Genomic DNA, 22,554 nt, shown 5'->3' with positions numbered 1-22,554 from the left:
AGTGTCTAGACTGTCACATGACCGGCGGCGGCCAATGGGGGGCCGAGCTGGGCCCGAGTGTGAGCGAGACAAGAGCTGAGCACAAAGAGCGGAGAGCACCGAGCGGAGTGACCGGACCGAGCGATACCCGCACAGCTCTGTGCCTGGCTCTGCTCCCCGGGATGCCGGACATCAGGGGGGACCGACATGTGACACCTCCGGGGGGCCCCACAGGGGGGTGACCACCGGAGACCCGAGGAGCTGCTCTGCGCCTGGCATCCAAACCATCACCTGCAAGAGGAGCGGCTGTGCACCTGGTATTACCTGCAGGAACTCATGTCCATCATCTGCTGTGTGCCTGGCTGAGGACATAGAACTGTGCCTGGCATCCACACCATCATCTGCAGGAGGAGCTGCTGTGCACCTGGCATCCAGGTCATCACCTGCAGGAGGAGCTGCTGTGTGCCTGGCATCCAGGTCATCACCTGCAGGAGGAGCTGCTGTGTGCCTGGCACCTAGTACCTGCAGGAACTGCTGTGCACCTGGCACCCAGTTCATCTCACCTGGAATAACATCTGCACTACCAAGAGGAAAATCTGCTGTGTGCCTGGCTGAAGATATATAACTGTGCACCTGGCAATCCAGACCTTTATCTAGAGGAGGAACTGCTTTATGCCTGGCACCTAGTACCAAGAGTACCTGCTGCGTGCCTGGCATGCAGTCCGTTACCTAGAGGAAGATCTGCTGTGTGCCTGGCACTGCATCCATCACCTGTAGTGTGCCTGGCTGAGAACATAAAACTGTGTACCTGGCACCAAATCCATCACCTGGAATAGAATCTGCTGTGTACCTGGCACCAAGTCTATTATCTGGATTTAGGATCTGTTGTGTGCCTGGCGGAGGATCGAGAACTGTGTGCCTGGTACCAACTCCATCACCTGACCTAGGATCTGCTGTGTGCCTGGCATCTTGGATTACCTGCAGGAGGATCTCCTGTGTACCTCCCCCAAAGTCCACCTGGAATAGGATCTGCTGTGTACCTGGCATCCAGTCCATGACCTGAAAGAGGAACTGCTAAGGACCTAGAACTGTCGCCAAGAGGAGGATCTGCTGTTTGCCTGGCTGAGGACATTGAGCTGTGTGCCTGGCATGCAGGGGATCAGCTAGAAGCAGGCACAGGAGAGGATCCCTCAGAACTGCATGCACCTGGCACAGGAGGGCATTATGATGTAGCGCTGTGCACCTGGCTCATTGGAAGCCCCTGGGATCGCAGTGTGCCTGGCACCATCGTGGCCCCACGGCTCCTCCCAGGCCGAGCCGCCCCCGCGCAGCCGCATGCCGACACCCCCAGCTCGCCCCGGGCACTGAGGCTACGGTGACCCGGGCGCATCCCCGGGGGCGCCGCATGTTCAAGTCCAGACGCACCGGGCTGGTTCGGCGCCTGTGGCGGAGCCGGGCGGGCGGGGATGGGGGAGTGTCTTGCTGCGGTCTGTCCGAGCCGCCCCCCGCCGGGTCCCCCGAACTGCGGTCTGCTGCGTCGGGCGTGCTGAAACATTTGAAGGAGCAAAGTCTTTGCGCCCTGCTGGAGGCGGTGGAGTCCAGGGGGGCGGCGCCGGGGGGCTGCGTGCTGGTGACCCGCAGCGGGGCCCCCCCTCACCTTCTGCTCTGTAGACTCTTCCGCTGGCCGGAGCTGCAGCATCCCGGGCAACTCAAAGCCCTGAGCGGGTGTCAGGGAGCCGGAGGAGCCGACAGCAACAGCATGTGCTGCAACCCGTACCACTACAGCCGGCTGTGCGGCCCAGGTGAGTGCAGGGGGGATGGGCGTCACCAGTGCTCAGGCAGAATGGGGGTCAAAGTGGCTGGTGCAGAACTACAAGTCCCATGAGGCATTGCAAGGCTGACAGTTACAAGCATGACTCCCATGGGCCGAAGCATGATGGGACTTTTAGTTCCACAACCTCCGGAGGGCCGCCAGTTTCCCCTGTATAATAAATGCTAGAGATGATAAAGGGAAGTAACAGATAAATGTAACAGTATAATTCCCTCTAGTGTTCTCCAGAATAGTTACATTGTATCTCTTGTTACAAAGACCTACATGTGCTGTGCTCTTTGGCGCTATCTAGTGGCCATAATGCAATATTATACTGCTGCCCGAGGGAACCAGTAGGGAAGCCGCCAGTTTCCCCTGTATAATAAATGCAAGAGATGATAAAGGGAAGTAACAGTTAATAAATGTAACAATTGAATTCCCTCTAGTGTTCTCCAGAATAGTTACATTGTATCTCTTGTTTCAAAGCCATATATTTGATGTGCTCTTTGGCGCCATCTAGTGGCCATAATGTAATATTATACTGCTGCCCGAGGGAACCAGTAGGGAAGCCGCCAGTTTGATACCCCTGTATAAATACTAGAGATGATAAAGGGAAGTAACAGATAAATGTAACAATTTAATTCCCTCTAGTGTTCTCCAGAATAGTTACATTGTAACTCTTGTTACAAAGACATATATTTGCTGTGCTCTTTGGCGCCATCAAGTGGCCATAATGCAATATTATACTGCTGCCCGAGGGAACCAGTAGGGAAGCTGCCAGTTTCCCCTGTATAATAAATGCTAGAGATGATAAAGGGAAGTAACAGTTAATAAATGTAACAATTTTATTCCCTCTAGTGTTCTCCAGAATAGTAACATTGTATCTCTTGTTACAAAGACCTATATTTGCTGTGCTCTTTGGCGCCATCTAGTGGCCATAATGTAATATTATACTGCTGCCCGAGTGACCAGTAGGGAAGCCGCCAGTTTCCCCTGTATAATAAATGCTAGAGATGATAAAGGGAAGTAACTGATGAATGTAACAATTTAATTCCCTCTAGTGTTCTCCAGAATGGTTACATTGTATCTCTTGTTACAAAGATATATTTGCTTTGCTCTTTGGCGCCATCTAGTGGCCATAATGCAATATTATACTGCTGCCTGAGGGAACCATTGGGGAAGCTGCCAGTTTGATACCTCTATAAATACTAGAGATGATAAAAGGAAGTAACAGATAAATGTAACAGTATAATTCCCTCTAGTGTTCTCCAGAATAGTTACATTGTATCTCTTGTTACAAAGACATATATTTGCTGTGCCATCTAGTGGCCATAATGCATTATACTGCTGCCTGAGGGAACCAGTAGGGAAGCCGCCAGTTTGATACCCCTTTATAAATACTAGAGATGATAAAGGGAAGTAACAGATAAATGTAACAGTTTAATTCCCTCTAGTGTTCTCTAGAATAGTTACATTGTATCTCTTGTTAGAAAGACATATATTTGCTCTCTGGCTCCATCCAGTGGCCATAATGCAATATTATACTGCTGCCCGAGGGAACCTACAACAAAGAATATTCTTTTTTGCACATGAAGTTCCAGGATAACACATATGCGATGCGGGAACCCTGCGAATCCACTGCAGGTTCCCGCAACACATTCAAATCGCAGGCAGTTCACACTGCCATATGCGAATCGCTGGGGGTGTCAATACAAAGTTAACGACACCCCCAGATCAGTTCACATATCGCAGTGGGAACTGTCAGTTCGGACATGAATCGGATCGCATAGGTGTGAGCACTCATGCGATCCGATTATGCTGCGGACCCAAAAAAGGGTCCTGTGCGAGTTGTGCCCGAATCCGATGCGGATTCAGCCATATAATCTATATACAATCTATATGGCTGAATTTGCTTTGCACAGACATTGCATGTGATTTTCAGAGCAGTGCGGTGCGAATCCCATGCGATGTCTGTCATCGCTATAGTGCGAACCAAGACGAAAAGTTCGCTGGATGAATGGCTATGCAGATTTACACCTGAGCGTAGCGACCGCTGCTGCAGCGTTTACATTTTTGTGTTTTTAGCATTTGTGTAGTCCTTCTTTTTGGGGTCCTTAATTTTAATGGGCCTCCCTCGCTTTTAAAAACCGCAGCGACTTTAAGGGTAAGACGCTTGTGCGACTTACCCTGCGACTTGGGACTGTCGCATGACAAGTCGTACCCCAATGATTTCCAATGAGTACCGTTCATATCTGTGCGACTTCAAAGTGGCCCCTGCATTACTTTGGGCTGGTTTTAATGCGTTTTGAGGTCCATAGGCATTGCTTTAAGTCCATTCTAAATCACGGCAAATTCTAATCGTGCAACTTTTAGGTCGCAAAAGAGTGAAAGGGGCCTAAAAAGGTTCCTGCACTACTTTGATGCAACTTTCTTGCAACCCGTTCCAATCGATGTGCCTTAAAGTTGCAGCGACTTTAAAAAGGTTCCTGCACTACTATGATGCAACTTTCTTGCAACTTTACACTTTCTGGCACTCAAGTCGCACTGGAAATTGTGCACTTTGGAGTCGCACAAGTGTGTCAACCATGCCTCAATTGAATGAAGTGAAGCAGACTTTTATCTTCTTTTCAGCTGCAAGCAAAAATTCTGCAGCAACTTTAAGAAGGTTCCTGCGCTACATTGATGCAACTTTCTTGCGACTTGAGTGACGAATTTTGCACTCTTCTGTTTTAGTAAATCAACCCCATAAAGTCGCATGACAAGCTCCTAGTCTATTGATTTCAATGGCACCCATTCCAATCTATGTGCCTTAAAGTTGAAGCGACTTTAAAAAGGTTCCTGCACTACTATGATGCAACTTTATTGCAACTTGAGTGTAAAGTCGCAACAAAGTCACACTGGTCAACTCCAAGTCAACTTTGGAGTCGCACACTTGAAACAAGCCTGAGTGAATGAGGTGAAGTTCTGGTGACTTGCATCATCCAATCAGCTGCAAGCAAAAATCCTGTTTTGTTTTTTTGTGGAGCGTTTTTGGATCATTTTTATTTGAATGGGACTTCCTCGGTTTCAGATCTTTGCACAGAGCCAGGAGCGTTTGGCTTTGCGATTTTTGCTGTGATTTTTAGTGCATTAATTTTGTTGCTCCACAATTACGGTAAAATTACACTGCGTTTGGGGTGCCATTAAGAAAATAACGGCATCACAAAAGTGTCCCGTGGTTTGCTGTGGTTCTGGAATCGCAGCAATTTCGTTTGAAATCGCCTAGGTGTGAACGGAGCCTAAACTGACCCCCCCCCCCCCCCCCATTTGATAGTATTGAGCGTGACCGGGGTCTGGTGGTCAAGAAGGGGATTTAAAGTGAATCTAAAGGACTAAACCAGGTCAGCTGGCTGCCTACTGTTAGGGCCAATTCACAGCATAGAAACGCAGTCCGGATGCGTTCCAGGTGCTTTTCTGCATGTGCTTATTTGACGCATTTTTTATGCGTTTCAGTGCATGTTTGATGCATTTTTGGTGCAGTCCAGTGCACCAAAAAGTGCCGGTTTAGGAGATATTAATTGTACCCACAGGTAAGCCTTATTATAGCATTAATGCTTACCTGCATTAAAAGTGAAAAAAAAGCGGTATTCTACCACTTTAACTTAAGCATTATTATTATTATTCAGGATTTATATTATTATTATTATTATTATACAGGGTTTATATATATTATTATTATTATAATTATTCAGGATTTATAATAATATTATACAGGGTTTATTTATATTATTTATTATTATTATTATTATTATTATTATTATTATTTAGGATTTATATTATTATACAGAATTTTTATTATACAGGATTTATATATTATTATTATTATTATACAGGATTTATATATTATTATTCAGGATTTATATTATTATTATTATTATACAGGGTTTATATTTATTATTATTATTATTATTATTATTATACAGGGTTTATTTATATTATTATTATTATTATTATTATTATTATTATTATTTAGGATTTATATTATTATACAGAATTTTTATTATACAGGATTTATATAATATTATTATTATTATTATTATTATTATTATTATACAGGATTTATATATTATTATTATTATTATACAGGGTGTATATATATATATATATATATATATTATATAATTATTATTATTTATTTAGTTCAATCTTAGTTTATTGAAAAAGAGCAAAAACTTTTGTTGTACAGAGCATAGAACAAGAATAAAAGAATACATACAAATAAGTCAATCACTGTATACAGCAATATTCAGTAATAGGTGCATGCCTCACATTGATACCTCCGGGTCCACAAGGGCCTGAGTGGGGATCAGTGGTATAGGAGAACCTGTCCTAGCCCAGAAGGGTATATGTCAGCTGTGGCAGAGAAACAAATAACAACAATGATATAAAACTTGCTATAGCAGGTATTAAAACAAGAGAGGTATTATTATTTATTTATATTATAATACAGTAATTCTATATATATATATATATATATATATATATTATAATATTATTATTCTACAGGATTTATATATTATCAATAATATATAAAAATTTGTATAATATTATTATTATATAAATCCTGTATAATATTTATATTATTATATAATATTATTATTATTCAGGATTTATATTATACAGGATTTATATTATTTATTATACAGGATTTTTATTTATTATTATTATTATTATTATTATTATTATTCTTATCCAGGATGGAGATATATATTATTATTATTATTATTCTACAGGATTTATTATTATTTCAATACAGGATTTATATAATAATATTATACAGCAGTCGTCATTAAATGACGGACCGCACGATGCTTCCGCCTGGACCGTCAGGCCGCCACCTACGAGCAGTCATTGGTTTGCTGGGACCGCGGGTGTCCCAGCAACCAGTGACGTCCTGTATGTGCGCCCCGCTGCTTCTTACTGCGTCTCCTGGTGTACGGCTCTCACTCCGAGCCGCGAGTTGGGGGCGTGACATCACGTGTGCGCCCCGCCCCCCTGCTCCTCACTGCGGCTCCCGGCTCTTACTCCCAGCTGGGCCGCAAATTGGGTGTGACATCAAGTGCACCCCGCCCCCCCACTGCTCGCGGCTCATGGCTTGGTATATCTCGTATTTATCTCCTGACTCCTGCCCCAAAGGTATGTCGGGCACATTTTAAAAAGGATTGCTGATGAGAATAATTGTTAAAGTGCACACTGTTGGGCATATTATGTTCAGGGGCACTCTGATGGGCACATTTTGCTCTTCCTATCTGTTTGTGAGTACCTGTTTTTATGGCTTCTATTAACTTCAAATAAATGGTGTTACACTAGGGCGCTCTGTTCCTTTATTTTTTGTACAGCTGCTTTGCACATTTTGTTGTGCCCATCAGAGTGCCCCATAAAATTGTGCCCATCACAGTACCCATTAACATAAAAAGTGGCCACCAGCATGCTACTTATTTTATGTTAAGGGTCACGCTGATGGGCACATTTTATGTTAACAGCAACACTAATGGGCACATTTTGTTGTGCCACTGCCCATCAGCTTACCCCTAACATAAAATGTTCCCATCAGCGTGCCCCCTAACATAAAATGTTCCCATCAGCGTGCCCCCTAACATAAAATGTTCCCATCAGCGTGCCCCCTAACCTAAAATGTGCCCATCAGAGTACCCCTTATTTTATACTAAGGATCACGCTGATGGGCACATTTTATGTTAAGTGCAACGCTGATGGGCATATTTTGTTATGCCCATCAGAGTGCCCCTAACATAAAATGTGCTCCTTAGTATAAAATTTGCCCATCAGTGGGATTCTTAACATAAAAAAAGGGTCACGCCGATGGGCATATTTATGCTGTGAGACACAGTGATGTGCATATTTTATGTTAAGGGGAACTCTGATGGGCACAATTTATGTTAAGGGGGCACTCTGATGGGGACACCTGATGTAGGGGGCACTGTGATGGGGACAACTGATGTAAAGGAGCACTGTGACGGGGACACCCGATTTAGGGGGCACTCTGATGGGAATGCCTGACGTAAGGTGGCACTCTGACGGGGACACCTGATGTAGGGGGCACTGTCATGAGGACACCTGATGTAAAGGAGTACTGTGATGGGCACAGACTTGAGATTCGGACCTCGGCCCAAAGAAAAGTTTAGTGACCGGACCTCCTTGTATTTTAATTCATTACCCCTGTTATACAGGATTTATAGAATATTATTATTATAATTATTATTATAGGAATTATATAAATAATAATAATATACAGGATTTTTTTATATATATATATATATATATATATATATATATATATATATATATATATATATATATATATATATATATATATATTGTGAGGGATTAGCTCGGTGGCGGGTGTAGATGACTCCTTGGGGGGTGCGTTTTCACAGAGAAATAGCCCAAAAGTGCTTGCAAACAACAGGTTTATTCTTCAAACAAGTGCATGCAGCAAAAACATCAAAATAAAATAAAACAAAATAAATCCTTGCCTCTGTGGGCGGCTACCTTCTCACGCTGGAACCTACCTAAGAAGTCTTCCCAACCTACTGTTGGGCCGACACTGCTGATCCTACAGCAGACACTCAAATGTCCATTTGTTTGCTTTTCACACAGCACAAACATTGTCCATTGAACATGTCCCTTTGTTTTCTTTCACATCAACAACACTTCGTCTTCTCACCTTTGAGACGTCTTCACTCTTGGTTACCGTCCCGGGCACACATCACTCCGGGGGGTCTTCTCCCAGGCCCACACATCCTGTCGGGAGGCACACGCTGACTGTCCTCCTGCTCCCAGCCCACATGGCTTCAGGATGCAGCTTCTGGAGGCAGCAGTCAATAGATTTTCTCTGGACAAATTATAGAGTCCTTGATCTCCTCATTCTGAACAGCTGAATGGTTTTCAACTTCCTGCTGGCTCTCTCTGCAGCCAACACCCTATAGTATCAGTGAACTTTCAAAGCAGGTGGGAATGTATCTCCTTCCTGTGACTACATTCCCAGATTTAGCTGACTTCCTGTTACATACCCCCCCCTCTTGTTTCAACCCTAGGGTTGGGACACATATTTCCAGGCACGCATGTGTCAGGCACTGCTGACTCACTGATAAGCCTCCTATTATCCTCAAGCTTCCGGATGAAACTGTTTTGTCATCTTCATTGACAGATTTCTCATAAATGCCACACAGTTTGTCTCTCATCTCATATACACATTCTTCAACTGCATTTTTGGCATCATTTTGCTCCTTCTCGTTTCTGTCATCTTCATTGACAGCTTTCTCATAAATGTCAGACAGCTTGTCCCTCATAACCGTCTGTCCAATCCACCATGGAGGACCGTGATCCATAGGCAACTCAATTGGGCTAGTCTTAATGTCTTCAACATTCTTAAGACGCCTCTCTCTGCAATCCATAAATGTTTTCCACAAAACTTTGAGAACCTTTGCTTCACTAAGCTTTGTTCCAAGTAGGGACTCTTGACATCCCTCTGTGACTTGAGTTGCCTCTCCATACAGCTGTACACAATCATTGACTTTTTGTTGTAAAAGGGAATGATCTTCCTTCTTGAGCTTTGCTTGCTCTAAGATGCTGTGCAGAGGATTTTCCAATTGAGACAACAGGCTGTCACACATTTCTTCAAAGTGACCCCTGTTCCTTTTCCCAGAGATATCAATATCATTCAAACATTTCATATTCATAGGCAGATCTGAAGCATTTGCACTCATCAACTTCTTAAACTTTTCGCCCTCCTGAGCGAGTCGCAGTAAAGGCCTACTATTTGATTTGATATTGAGTTTATATTTCTTGCCAAACTCTTCACAGAAGAAGCCAACCAGAACATCATCAACTTTCCTTCCACCAACATAGGGGTCAAAGGCAACAACACAGTTGAACCCAGCGATCTGGGTGGTATCCATTATAGACCTCCTCTCTGCATCAGTGAAGAAGCATGGAACTGCAACACATTCTTTTACAGGTTTCTTCAATGCACTTTCTGCTGAACTATTTGACCGCTCAAGGTCACCTAGTTCTTTTTCTCTATCTGAATTCCACATGGAATGCATCTCAAGATCACGATCAAACTTCTGCCACCCGTCTTTTACCAGTTTCATTTTAGAAATATTCTCTGAAAGGCACTTGAAATTCATTTGCTTCACGTTTTCACCAACAGCCTTAGTTTTCTCCACTAGGTGGCGTTTGCTTTTTCCTCCCAGATTTATATCACTTGCTTTAGTTTTCTCCGCTTTAGTTTTCTCCACTAGGTTTTCAGCCTGAACTGAGAAATCATCACATTTCTTACACAACTCCTTTATTTGCTGAAGTTCTAATGATACATTTTCCAATGCTTGAAGTTTTTGAAGGAACGGTTTATTCCAAAGGGGTGATTCAAGCCACGTGTCATCACATTTCTGAGGCTCACTCAGGACAGACCCCAAAACACTGATCCTTTTAAAAACTGCATCAGGCACACTATCCCCTCTTTGGGACAGATCCTCTGTTGCCTGGAATTCCTCTTCCAGTTCCTGCAACGGAATCTTCATCTCTTCTACTTGCTGTTCTAAGGCTCGTTTAGACTTTTCTAGCTCCTGAACGCTTTTCACAACATCATCCTTGGAGCTGACCAATTCTTCCATTTCTGTACGCAGCTGTTTGTTAACACTTTCTAGTTCAGCCTTACACTCTAGAACTTCCTCCAAAGAGCGAGCCAAGAACAGGGCTTTGCTCTCGTTATCACGCGCCTCCGTTTTTGCACGGTCGCGTTCTTCTGCATATTTTGCAGACACAGTCTTCTCTTCACCAAGCATCTGATCAAACTTCTTTTTCACATCTTCAACACACTGTAATGAACCAACGCTTTCTTCCATGCGTTTTTTCATATCCGCTATCTGAGCTTGCAATGTTGCGACTTGCTCTGATAGGTTTTTCTTTGCTTCCGCCTCCTCTTTTAATTGTTCCAGGAAGCCATTTTTCTCATCTTCCATTTGTTTGAGCTTTGTGCTAAAACTCAGCCTTTGACACCTCTCTTCCTGTAAGAGTTCCTGCGTGTCTTGCAGCTGCGATTCCAAGATAGAAAAATCTTCCGCAATTTCTCTAGATTTGCTGTCTGCTTGAGAAAGCTGATTTGTAACATTGTCCAACTCAACCTGCAGTCGGTTTGCCTTCTCTGACAGCTTAGCACACAATCGGTCACCTTCTGACACCTTGACTTGCGATTCCAGAAGCTGTGCCTCTACTTTTTCCCTCTTATGTTCACAATCTCCTTTTCCCTGCATAAGAGCCTTCACCTCATTGGCTAGCATCTGGGAATAAGAATGTAATTCTGCCACACAGGCTTCTTTCTCCTTTAACTGCTGCTGGACACGTTGGGCTTCCCCTTTCCAACTTTCACAGTCCGCACGCCATTCATCTACCACATTGCTCAAAGTAGTGAGCTCATACACAGTACTCAGTAATTTAGCCTCTCTTTCACTTTTCTCGTTGTCGCTGAGAGACAATGTCGTTTTCAGAGCGACATTCTGTTCCTGCGACTCCTGCAGGTCTATTTTTGTAGCTCCCAAAGACTGAAGACTTTTTTCCAGCTGATTACGCAACTCCAACATATCAGCCATACTTTGCTTCTGCAAAGTCTGAATTTCACTTTCCTTTTCCATGAGGATGGTATCTTTCTCCATTATAGTCTCTCTGCGTTTTTGCAACTCGACCAAAAGAAGAGCAGTGGATTCTTCCCACTGTAACACATGAGACTTGAGTAGTTCATTCATTTCCTGCAAGTTTCTATGCTCCATTTTAAGCAACTCCAAGGCTTGTTCCTTTTCTTCCATTTTCCGTTGCAAGGCATCCAACTCAGCCCTGCACACATACTCGGTTTCCTCCATACCGATGGCCTCCATTGGCTGCTGGCGTCTCTGTTTCCAGCCTGCCATGCTCTCTTGATGAGCCTTTTGTTGAGCTGCAAAGCTCTGCTGAAAATCCGCATTTGCCTGCTGTTGAGCTGCATTTGCTTGCTGTTGAGCTGCATTTGATATAATCAGATGTTTCAACATCTCCTCCATTTTGAGTTTACTTTTCATCTGAGCACACGTTTCATCAGTGTTGCTAGGGACAACAACCTTCCTCTTTAGTAGACTCTCTTTAGGCATGGATGGGGCTGGTTCAGACGGCAACATCCCCTCCATCCATAGAATCCGGTCTCTCATTTCATCTATCTTTACATTCTTCAGGCGTTTTGAACGCCCCATCTTCAATAACTCCACAAACAAATTTTTCACAGTCCAGCAAACAATTTTCAGACCACTGTCTCTTCAACACATGTAGTTTTTTCTCTCTCTTGCAGGATCTCTTTTCCTGCGCACACAGTTTGTGCAGTCACTTGCACCAGACACAACAAAGTTCATCAAATAATTTTGAGACCGCTGTCTCTTTAAAACACTTTTTTTTTTTCTGTCAGGATCTTCTCTCCTGCACACATAGATTGTGCAATCTCATGCACCAGACAAAGTTCATCAAACATATGCACTCCATTGCAGGGATCTCTGCTTATGCCCACTGCATACCTCCACCATATGTAAGGGATTAGCTCGGTGGCGGGTGTAGATGACTCCTTGGGGGGTGCGTTTTCACAGAGAAATAGCCCAAAAGTGCTTGCAAACAACAGGTTTATTCTTCAAACAAGTGCATGCAGCAAAAACATCAAAATAAAATAAAACAAAATAAATCCTTGCCTCTGTGGGCGGCTACCTTCTCACGCTGGAACCTACCTAAGAAGTCTTCCCAACCTACTGTTGGGCCGACACTGCTGATCCTACAGCAGACACTCAAATGTCCATTTGTTTGCTTTTCACACAGCACAAACATTGTCCATTGAACATGTCCCTTTGTTTTCTTTCACATCAACAACACTTCGTCTTCTCACCTTTGAGACGTCTTCACTCTTGGTTACCGTCCCGGGCACACATCACTCCGGGGGGTCTTCTCCCAGGCCCACACATCCTGTCGGGAGGCACACGCTGACTGTCCTCCTGCTCCCAGCCCACATGGCTTCAGGATGCAGCTTCTGGAGGCAGCAGTCAATAGATTTTCTCTGGACAAATTATAGAGTCCTTGATCTCCTCATTCTGAACAGCTGAATGGTTTTCAACTTCCTGCTGGCTCTCTCTGCAGCCAACACCCTATAGTATCAGTGAACTTTCAAAGCAGGTGGGAATGTATCTCCTTCCTGTGACTACATTCCCAGATTTAGCTGACTTCCTGTTACAATATATATATATATATATATATATATATATATATATATATATATATAATATTATACAGGATTTATATATTATTTTTATACAGGATTTATATAGCGCCAACAGTTTGTGCAGCACTTTACAACATGAGGGCAGGTAATACAGTTTCAATTCAATACAAGAGGAGTCGGAGGGTCCCACTACTTAGCGCTTACAATCTGTATTGAACCCAAAAGCAAATCCTTATTACATTGCAGCTTAGCTTACTAATTGTTAGATGTGATGGCTGCATTAGTTTTCATTTTTAGGCTTTCTTTATTTTATTTGCACCCGGTGATCTGGCCACTAAGTCTGTTGTTTTTCAAAAGCACAAGCTTTCCAGCAGAATGTATCAGTTTAAAGGGATGAGACAAACCACTTAACACTGATGGGCGTGTCTACAATTTATTATTTTTATACAGGATTTATAAAGCGCCAACAGTTTGCGCTTTAGCTTTACAGCCTGAGGGCAGTCAGTACAGTTACATTACAATTCAAAACAGGATGAATCAGAGGACCCTGATCCTGAGAGCTTACACTCTAAGAGAGCAGTGTATTCGTGTAAAACCTTTATCCCAAAAGATTGTGAACTATTAGCTGGAGTTTGGCTTTAATTTGTTAGTGTATTTAGATCTGCTAGTCCATCTAACACGCCCCCCCTAGACTGACAATGCTGTGCCATCCATAGATGCCCCCAGTGCTCCTTCATCCATAGTGGGGGGCGCTCTAATACAGGAGGTGTGTTACTGGCCAGATCGATCACCAGGTGAAAACCGAGGGGGGGGGGGAGAAAAGAAGAAACGTAACGCAGCCGCCACATCTAATGATTGGTCGGTAAGCTGCAATAAATGACATTTTTGGTTTTGGGTTCAATGCTGTCTTAAGTGGGGTACACACTGTAATATAATCGGGGGGAACGGTTGTCTGAATTTTTTTTTTTTTTTTTTTTATTATTCCCCTCTGTGTTTCACGGCAAATCGAAACCGATAAACGAAAATTGTTGAATGCTCCCTCCTCTCCCCTGCAGCCGCCGTTGGCTGACACAGGCGATCATGTGACCGGACGGGGGCGTAGGTGTTAGGAGGGGGAGGGGACAGTTTTTAGAGGAGTTAGGTTTTGGCTAGAATTCCACTTTAACCTCTTCACGCCTGCTGCACACACACTACAGTATATTACCCTGCAGAGGCCATCCTGGTAACCCGAACCCAGCGCTCTGTATTAACCCTGCAGGGGACATCCCGGGAACCCGAACCCAGCGCTCTGTATTACCCTGCAGAGGACATCCCGGGAACCCGAACCCAGCGCTCTGTATTACCCTGCAGAGGACATCCCGGGAACCCGATCCCAGCGCTCTGTATTACCCTGCAGAGGCCATCCTGGGAACCCGAACCCAGCGCTCTGTATTAACCCTGCAGAGGACATCCCGGGAACCCGAACCCAGCGCTCTGTATTACCCTGCAGAGGACATCCCAGGAACCTGAACCAAACGCTCTGTATTACCCTGCAGAGGCCATCCCGGGAACCCGAACCCAGCGCTGTGTATTACCCTGCAGAGGCCATCCCGGGAACCCGAACCCAGCGCTGTGTATTACCCTGCAGAGGCCATCCCGGGAACCCGATCCCAGCGCTCTGTATTACCCTGCAGAGGACATCCCGGGAACCCGAACCCAGCGCTCTGTATTACCCTGCAGAGGCCATCCCGGGAACCCGAACCCAGCGCTCTGTATTACCCTGCAGAGGACATCCCGGGAACCCGATCCCAGCGCTCTGTATTACCCTGCAGAGGATATCCCGGGAACCCGAACCCAGCGCTGTGTATTACCCTGCAGAGGACATCCCGGGAACCCGAACCCAGCGCTCTGTATTACCCTGCAGAGGACATCCCGGGAACCCGAACCCAGCGCTCTGTATTACCCTGCAGAGGACATCCCGGGAACCCGAACCCAGCGCTCTGCTATGTACAGTGCTGCGCAAAAGTCTTAGGCAGGTGTGAAAAACTGCTGTAAATGAAGAATTCTTTCAGAAAGAGGAGTGTTTAATAGTTTTATTTTTTATCAATTTAACAAAATAGAAAGTAAATGAACAAAAGAGAAATCCAATCAATATTTGGTGTGACCCCCCCTCCTCCCCCCCCCCCGCCGCCTTCTAGGTCAGTGATGGCAAACCTGTGCACCCCAGATGTTTTGGAACTACATTTCCCATGATGCTTATGCACTCTGCAGTGTAGCTGAGCATCATGGGAAATGTAGTTCCAAAACATCTGGGGTGCCAAGTTTTGCCATCACTGTTCTAGGTAGGCTTGCACACGGTTTTTGAAGGAACTCGGCAGGTAGGTTGCTCTATGGACATCTTGGAGAACTAAGCACAGATCTTCTGTGGATGTCGGCTGCCTCCAATCCTTCTGTCTCTTCACGTCACCCCAGACAGACTCCATGATGGCGTGATCAGGGCTCTGTGGGGGCCAAACCATCACTTCCACGACTCCTTGTTCTTCTTTACACTGGAGATTCGTTTTAAAGTGGAAGTAAAGCCATTGATTTAACAGTGTAACTGCTTGCTGACCGCCCACTACATATATATTACGGCAGGCTGTCTTGGCTGCACGAATCACTGTAACTGTACCGCGGTTTGCGGGAGCGCTCCTAGACACGAGGTCGTGCTGCCCCCCCACTAGGCAGTGGGGATGCCGATCCACGGGGCCAGCAGCAACGATTGCTGCCGGGCACCCATGATCGCTCCCTGCTGATAAGAGAACGGTCAGCTGTTATGAACACAGAGCACCTGTGATCAGGAGGCAGTTTGTTGGTGAATGGATGAAGGTTGGTATAATAATGAGTGTCTGCAGCCAACTGTGAAGCATGGTGGAGGTTCCTTGTAAGTTTGGGGCTGCATTTCTGCAAATGGAGTTGGAGATTTGGTCAGGATCAATGATGTGCTCAATGCTGAGAAATATAGGCAGATACTTCTCCATCATGTCCTACCATCAGGGAGGCATGTGATGTATTCCGCAGCAGGACAACCACACCAAACATACAGCCAATGGTAATAAGGACTATCTTCAGTGTAAAGAAGAACAGGGAGTCTTGGAAGTGATGGTTTGACCCACACAGAGCCCTGATCTCACCATCATGTAATCCCAGTCTGTCTGGGATTACATTAAGAGACAAAAGGATTGGAGGCAGCCGAGATCCACAGAAGATCTGTGCTTAGTTCTCCAAGATGTACATAGAACAACCAACCTGCCGAGTTCCTTCAAAAACTGTGTGCAAGTCTACCTAGAAGAACTGATGCTGATTTACAGGCAAAGGTATTAAGGACTATCTTCAGTGTAAAGAAGAACAAGGAGTCCTGGAAGTGATGGTTTGACCCCCGCAGAGCCCTGATCTCACCATCACATACCGAATTCCTTCAAAAACTGTGTACAAGTCTACCTAGAAGAACTGATGCTGGTTTGAAGACCGAGAGTGGTCACACCAAATATAGATTTGATTTGGATTTCTCTTTTGTTCATTTACTTTCCATTCTGTTAATTGATAAAAATGTAACTATTAATACTTCTATTTCTGAAAGCTTTACAGAATTTTTCACACCTGCCTAAAACTTTAGCTCAGTACTGTAGATGGAAAAGCCCTGCAGGAAGTCAGCGCTTTAGTCTGTCCGCCTACTATTTGGCCCACAGCAGTGATGGACCGCCTGCCTAACCAATTATGGGGCTTGGCGGTACTGCCAAGTCCAACTTCTTGGCTGAAATTGCTTGTTGCATAATGGGGCAACCTAGTATTTTTGGGGCTTCAAGGGTTCACTTGAAAACCATCCAACCAATGTGTATTGACTGGCTGAGACGTGCACGTGGCAGATCTGGTTCATGGTAGATGGAACTGTAGTTGTGGAGCCAATCTCCCAGTGATTGCTTAAATATAGAGCATATAGAGTGCAAGGGTTGCACTGCTATGTGTATGCCGTACTATTGCTGCTATTGTCCTGGAGTAGTTGTAAGATATCCAGATCAGTCAGATTTGCAGTTGGCCCAATCTGCCAATTTACAGTGCCTTGCGAAAGTATTCGGCCCCCTTGAACTTTGCAACCTTTTGCCACATTTCAGGCTTCAAACATAAAGATATAAAACTGTAATTTTTTGTGAAGAATCAACAACAAGTGGGACACAATCATGAAGTGGAACGAAATTTATTGGATATTTCAAACTTTTTTAACAAATAAAAAAACTGAAAAATTGGGCATGCAAAATTATTCAGCCCCCTTAAGTTAATACTTTGTAGCGCCACCTTTTGCTGCAATTACAGCTGTAAGTCCCTTGGGGGATGTCTCTATCAGTTTTGCACATCGAGAGACTGACATTTTTGCCCATTCCTCCTGGCAAAACAGCTCAAGCTCAGTGAGGTTAGATGGAGAGTGTTTGTGAACCGCAGTTTTCAGTTCTTTCTACAGATTCTCGATTGGATTCAGGTCTGGACTTTGACTTGGCCATTCTAACACCTGGATATGTTTATTTGTGAACCATTCCATTGTAGATTTTGCTTTATGTTTTGGATCATTGTTTTGTTGGAAGACAAATCTCCGTCCCAGTCTCAGGTCTTTTGCAGACTCCATCAGGTTTTCTTCCAGAATGGTCCTGTATTTGGCTCCATCCATCTTCCCATCAATTTTAACCATCTTCCCTGTCCCTGCTGAAGAAAAGCAGGCCCAAACCATGATGCTGCCACCACCATGTTTGACAGTGGGGATGGTGTGTTCAGGGTGATGAGCTGTGTTGCTTTTACGCCAAACATAACGTTTTGCATTGTTGCCAAAAAGTTTGATTTTGGTTTCATCTGACCAGAGCACCTTCTTCCACATGTTTGGGGTCTCCCAGGTGGCTTGTGGCAAACTTTAAACCACACTTTTTATGGATATCTTTAAGAAATGGCTTTCTTCTTGCCACTCTTCCATAAAGGCCAGATTTGTGCAGTATACGTCTGATTGTTGTCCTATGGACAGAGTCTCCCACCTCAGCTGTAGATCTCTGCAGTTCATCCAGAGTGATCATGGGCCTCTTGGCTGCATCTCTGATCAGTCTTCTCCTTGTATGAGCTGAAAGTTTAGAGGGACGGCCAGGTCTTCGTAGATTTGCAGTGGTCTGATACTCCTTCCATTTCAATATTATCACTTGCACAGTGCTCCTTGGGATGTTTAAAGCTTGGGAAATCTTTTTGTATGCAAATCCGGCTTTAAACTTCTCCACAACAGTATCTCGGAGCTGCCTGGTGTGTTCCTTGTTCTTCATGATGCTCTCTGCGCTTTAAACGGACCATTGAGACTATCACAGTGCAGGTGCATTCATACGGAGACTTGATTACACACAGGTGGATTCTATTTATCATCATTAGTCATTTAGGTCAACATTGGATCATTCAGAGATCCTCACTGAACTTCTGGAGAGAGTTTGCTGCACTGAAAGTAAAGTAGCTGAATAATTTTGCACGCCCAATTTTTCAGTTTTTTTATTTGTTAACAAAGTTTGAAAAATCCAATAAATTTCGTTCCACTTCATGATTGTGTCCCACTTATTATTGTTTCTTCACAAAAAAATTACATTTTTATATCTTTATGCTTGAAGCCTGAAATGTGGCAAAAGGTTGCAAAGTTCAAGGGGGTCGAATACTTTCGCAAGGCACTGTATGTGCAGTTAAAGAATAAAGGACCACCTGAAAGAATATAATTTCCTCATATACATAAGCTGAGGAGAACTTTTAAATTCCATTTCTATTTTTTGAATTATAAGTGGCACAAATCAATGGTCAGCTCTATCCTCGGAGCAGTTGTTTACCACAGAGTGTGAACAGCTGCTCTAATTAAAGCTATTAACTGATTTATCCTCCCATGAACATGCTTGCACATATCACCCAAGCATTCACGTAGTGGAGAAGAGCAGCCGAACTGACCCAACATCGGCTTTGGATGAAAATAAATCTAAGTCTACTCAATTGCCTTTACCCTCGAGGATGGTTGGCTGTTGGTGTCTTCCACTAGCCATATAAACCAGTACCGAATATTCCCCGCTGGAAGACTAGAGTTGGCTAGCCACTGTTGTGGACAGTTCTGGCTATTACGTATTGAGGTTTACCTTACTGAACATCTGGCATCAGTACAGAACTTGCTTGGCCAATGTGGCCTTCTTATGACTACAACCTCCTCTCTGACCATCAGATAATTCAGACATCTGTTGGCCTTGAAAGTTGTTTATGTAGCGATCATTGGCAGAGAAGATCTGAACTAATAAGATGACCCTCTTGAGTAGTGATAGGCTTGGGCATGTTCAGACTAGGATCCAAACCTATGGGGCTTTTCCACTGCATGGAACCGAACGGTTCAGCTCGCTTTTGTGCTTTTCCACTGCTGGTAAAGCATGGTACGGTGTTGGAACGGTTCAGTACGGTACGGCGGCGCTTTTCCACTGCATGGAACCGAACGGTACGGCTCTCTAAAACAGTACCACCTCGATTGTGGTTCCAAGAGGTACCATATCCCACAATCCTTTGCATGCAGTCACTACTAGCCACGGATTGGTCAGAGAATCGTTGTTATCCCACCCACTTACTTTAATACTACTTTAGTGGAAAGCAAACCGTACCGAACCGTTCCAACACCGTACCATGCAGTGGAAAACCAAATGGGGCCAAGCTGGGCCGAGTAGAGCTGAGCCGGTACTTGCAGTGGAAAAGTGCCAGCCCGCCAGAGGGCTGTCACCTGCACGGGCCAATTAATCAGTGGCTAGGTGTATACAAGGTATGTATACAAGGTCTGTACAGGTGACCGCTTCCTGGTAGGTTCAGATCCTGGTCCAAACACTCCCAAGCTCATTCAATTCATACAGGTTGCACCAAAACCTTGATCCAATGACCATGGAAAGGCAAATGTTCTTGTCCAAGAATAGGATGGAGACAGCATCCTGGTGGGTTCGGATCCTGGTCCAAACACCTCCAAGCTCGTTACTGGCCTTGAACAGGCTCAACTAATTGTAGAAAGTTACGTTCCGCTGGACATAATCCGGAATGTTGATGTCCTTTTGTAGCTTGTCCAAGCCACTTCGGTTCTAATGAGTGTCGGAGAAAATACCGTAGAATTTAAAATGATGCAGGTTGCACCAACCTCTTGATCCAATCACCACGGAAATGCGAATGTTAATGTCCAGGAACGGTATTGGAGATGTAAAGTTTGTGGAAGCACCCTGTTCGTTACCTAATCCCATCAGTTGTGTTGGGAAGGCTTCATAGGTGATAATCCTTCAAATTACATGGCTGAAGGTGCCGTGTGAATTTAAGAATTAACACCTGTGAAGCCTTCCTGACCCCAAGGAAGGGCTTATGATTAGAACAGGGTGGGTCACAATTTTTTACACCACCTATCCCGTTCTTAGACCAGCCATTCCCAAACAGGATTTTCTAGAACACTATGGTTACTCCAGAGGCTGCTAGGAGTTCTTTGGGCCGTGGCAGATTGACCCCCACCATTTGATAGTGCCTCCATAGATCCAGGGCCAACACCACTTTGCCAGCAGCATGACACCAGTGATCTTTTCAGGGGTCTATAATGGTAACCAACACTGTAAGAGCTGCATTCTTCTTGCCTCCATCAATGTTGGACATTTTTTTCATTGGTCCCCAATCTAATTGGGTTTAGTAGGAGTCTCCCGAGACCTGAAATTTTTTTTAGGGGTTCCTTGGGTGGTAAAAAGGTTGAGAAAAGCTGCCTTAGACAATAACCTCTTCATGACCTCTGGTGATTGTATCTACTGGTGTGGGTATAAATGCTGGGGCATGTTCTTGACATTCGTTAGATTTGAAGAATTGGCTTGGATAAGCTTCAACATTACGCAACATGTCGAGTTCAATGTGACTACCGCTATATATATACCATGACCTGGATTAATGAGAACCTTCACAGATCATAATTGACTTTGTCTGGGTACCTCTAACCGGCATCAACACCCCACTCAAACAGACTCCAAATGGTTAAAAAGTTCAGTCACAAGTCTCAAAAACCAGGCTCCAAAATCTCTTGCCATCCAAGGTCATTACATGGTAACTATAATCACAGTGGGCATATGCAGGCTGACTTATGGACCTTGCTTTGTGCACTGGTCTAAATCATTTGGTGGATGGGGGATAATGGTGTGGGGTTGTTTTTCAGGGGTTGGACTTGGCCCCCTAGTTCCAGTGAAGGGAACTCTTAAGGCATCAGCATACCAAGACATTTTGGACAATTTCATGCTCCCAACTTTGTGGGAAGAGTTTGGGGATGGCCCCTTCCTGTTCCAACATGACTGCACACCAGTGCACAAAGCAAGGTCCATAAAGACATGGATGAGCGAGTTTGGGGTAGAGAGTCCTGATCTCAACCCCTATAGAAAACCTTTGGAACGATTTTAGAGCGGAGCCTGCGAGCCAGACCTTTTCATCCAACATCAGTGCCTGACCTCACAAAGGCACTTCTGGAAGACTGGTCAAACATTCCCATAGACACACTCCTAAACCTTGTGGACAGCCTTCCCAGAAGAGTTGAAGCTGTTATAACTGCAAAGGGTGGGCCAACTCAATAGTGAACCCTACGGACTAAGACTGGGATGCCATTAATGCGAGTGTAAAGGCAGGCGTCCCAATACTTTTGGTGATATAGTGTATCTATGAGAGGTAATAAAACATTTTCGTCATGTAGGTTCTTCATTACTCATGTTTCTTCCTCCAGTGTGGCCTGGTCACGGCTAGTAATATTTAAACTCCCTGGCATCGTATCTAACAGAAATTGGCCTGTCTGTGGTCCACCTAGGACTCCGTTCACACCACGCAGGCGCGACAAGGTTCGGCTCGTTACATGTAGGCAGTCCATTCATTTCAATGGGCTTCCTATGCAGAAGAAACGCTCAAAAGAAGTCCCTTACTCTTATACTGAAATGCATGGTGCTGCGTAGGCTGGTGCATTGGGGTGCTATTAAGACTTATTGGCACATCTGCTAAAGGGCAACGCGTTTCTTGGATATCGGGAAAGCACACAACTTTTCACAAAGTGCGAACGTAGCCTTAGAGCCAACGATTGTTCCTAATTATTGCACAGCAAGATTGTTAATCACTTACGGACCGCCCACCGCAGTTTGACGTCGGTACTTTGACGTTAAATACGCGTTTTATGGCAGCCGATAGCTGCCATAACCCTGGTATTTTTAAAACGGCGGGTGGTCCACTATAACATAAGGGTGGTCCCAGCAGCTGATTAGCCGCGGGATCACCTTTATGGGCGGTGCCCCTCCCGCTGCTTCCTGGTCGCTTACCGGCCCCGACGGTAGCGGGGAAAACGATCCGGTCCACTCTCCTCTCAGGAGGGAAGTTGAGTGAAGGCATATATAAAATATATAAAATTACTTAGAACCCCCCAAACATTATATATATATATATATATATA

At 44.6% G+C, this 22,554-nt stretch overlaps 1 protein-coding gene across 1 annotated transcript in view; it reads left to right on the top strand.

The window, feature by feature from the left end:
- Positions 1 to 422: 422 nt before the first annotated feature.
- The window catches only part of SMAD6 (SMAD family member 6), a 108,514-nt gene continuing 86,382 nt past the window's right edge, over positions 423 to 22,554 (top strand). The window contains exons 1-2 of the mRNA XM_082253029.1: positions 423 to 456; positions 1,135 to 1,781. Of these exons, the coding sequence (XP_082109155.1) occupies positions 1,385 to 1,781 (397 nt within the window). The 5' untranslated portion in view covers positions 423 to 456; positions 1,135 to 1,384. The remainder of the gene's footprint in view (positions 457 to 1,134; positions 1,782 to 22,554) is intronic.

The sequence above is a fragment of the Pelophylax lessonae genome (genome assembly GCF_965119305.1).
Source record: "Pelophylax lessonae genome assembly, chromosome: 4".
NCBI classification, from domain to species: Eukaryota; Metazoa; Chordata; class Amphibia; order Anura; family Ranidae; genus Pelophylax; species Pelophylax lessonae.
The sequence above is the reverse complement of the archived record's forward strand: the minus strand, read 5'-3'. Positions and strand labels throughout refer to the sequence as shown.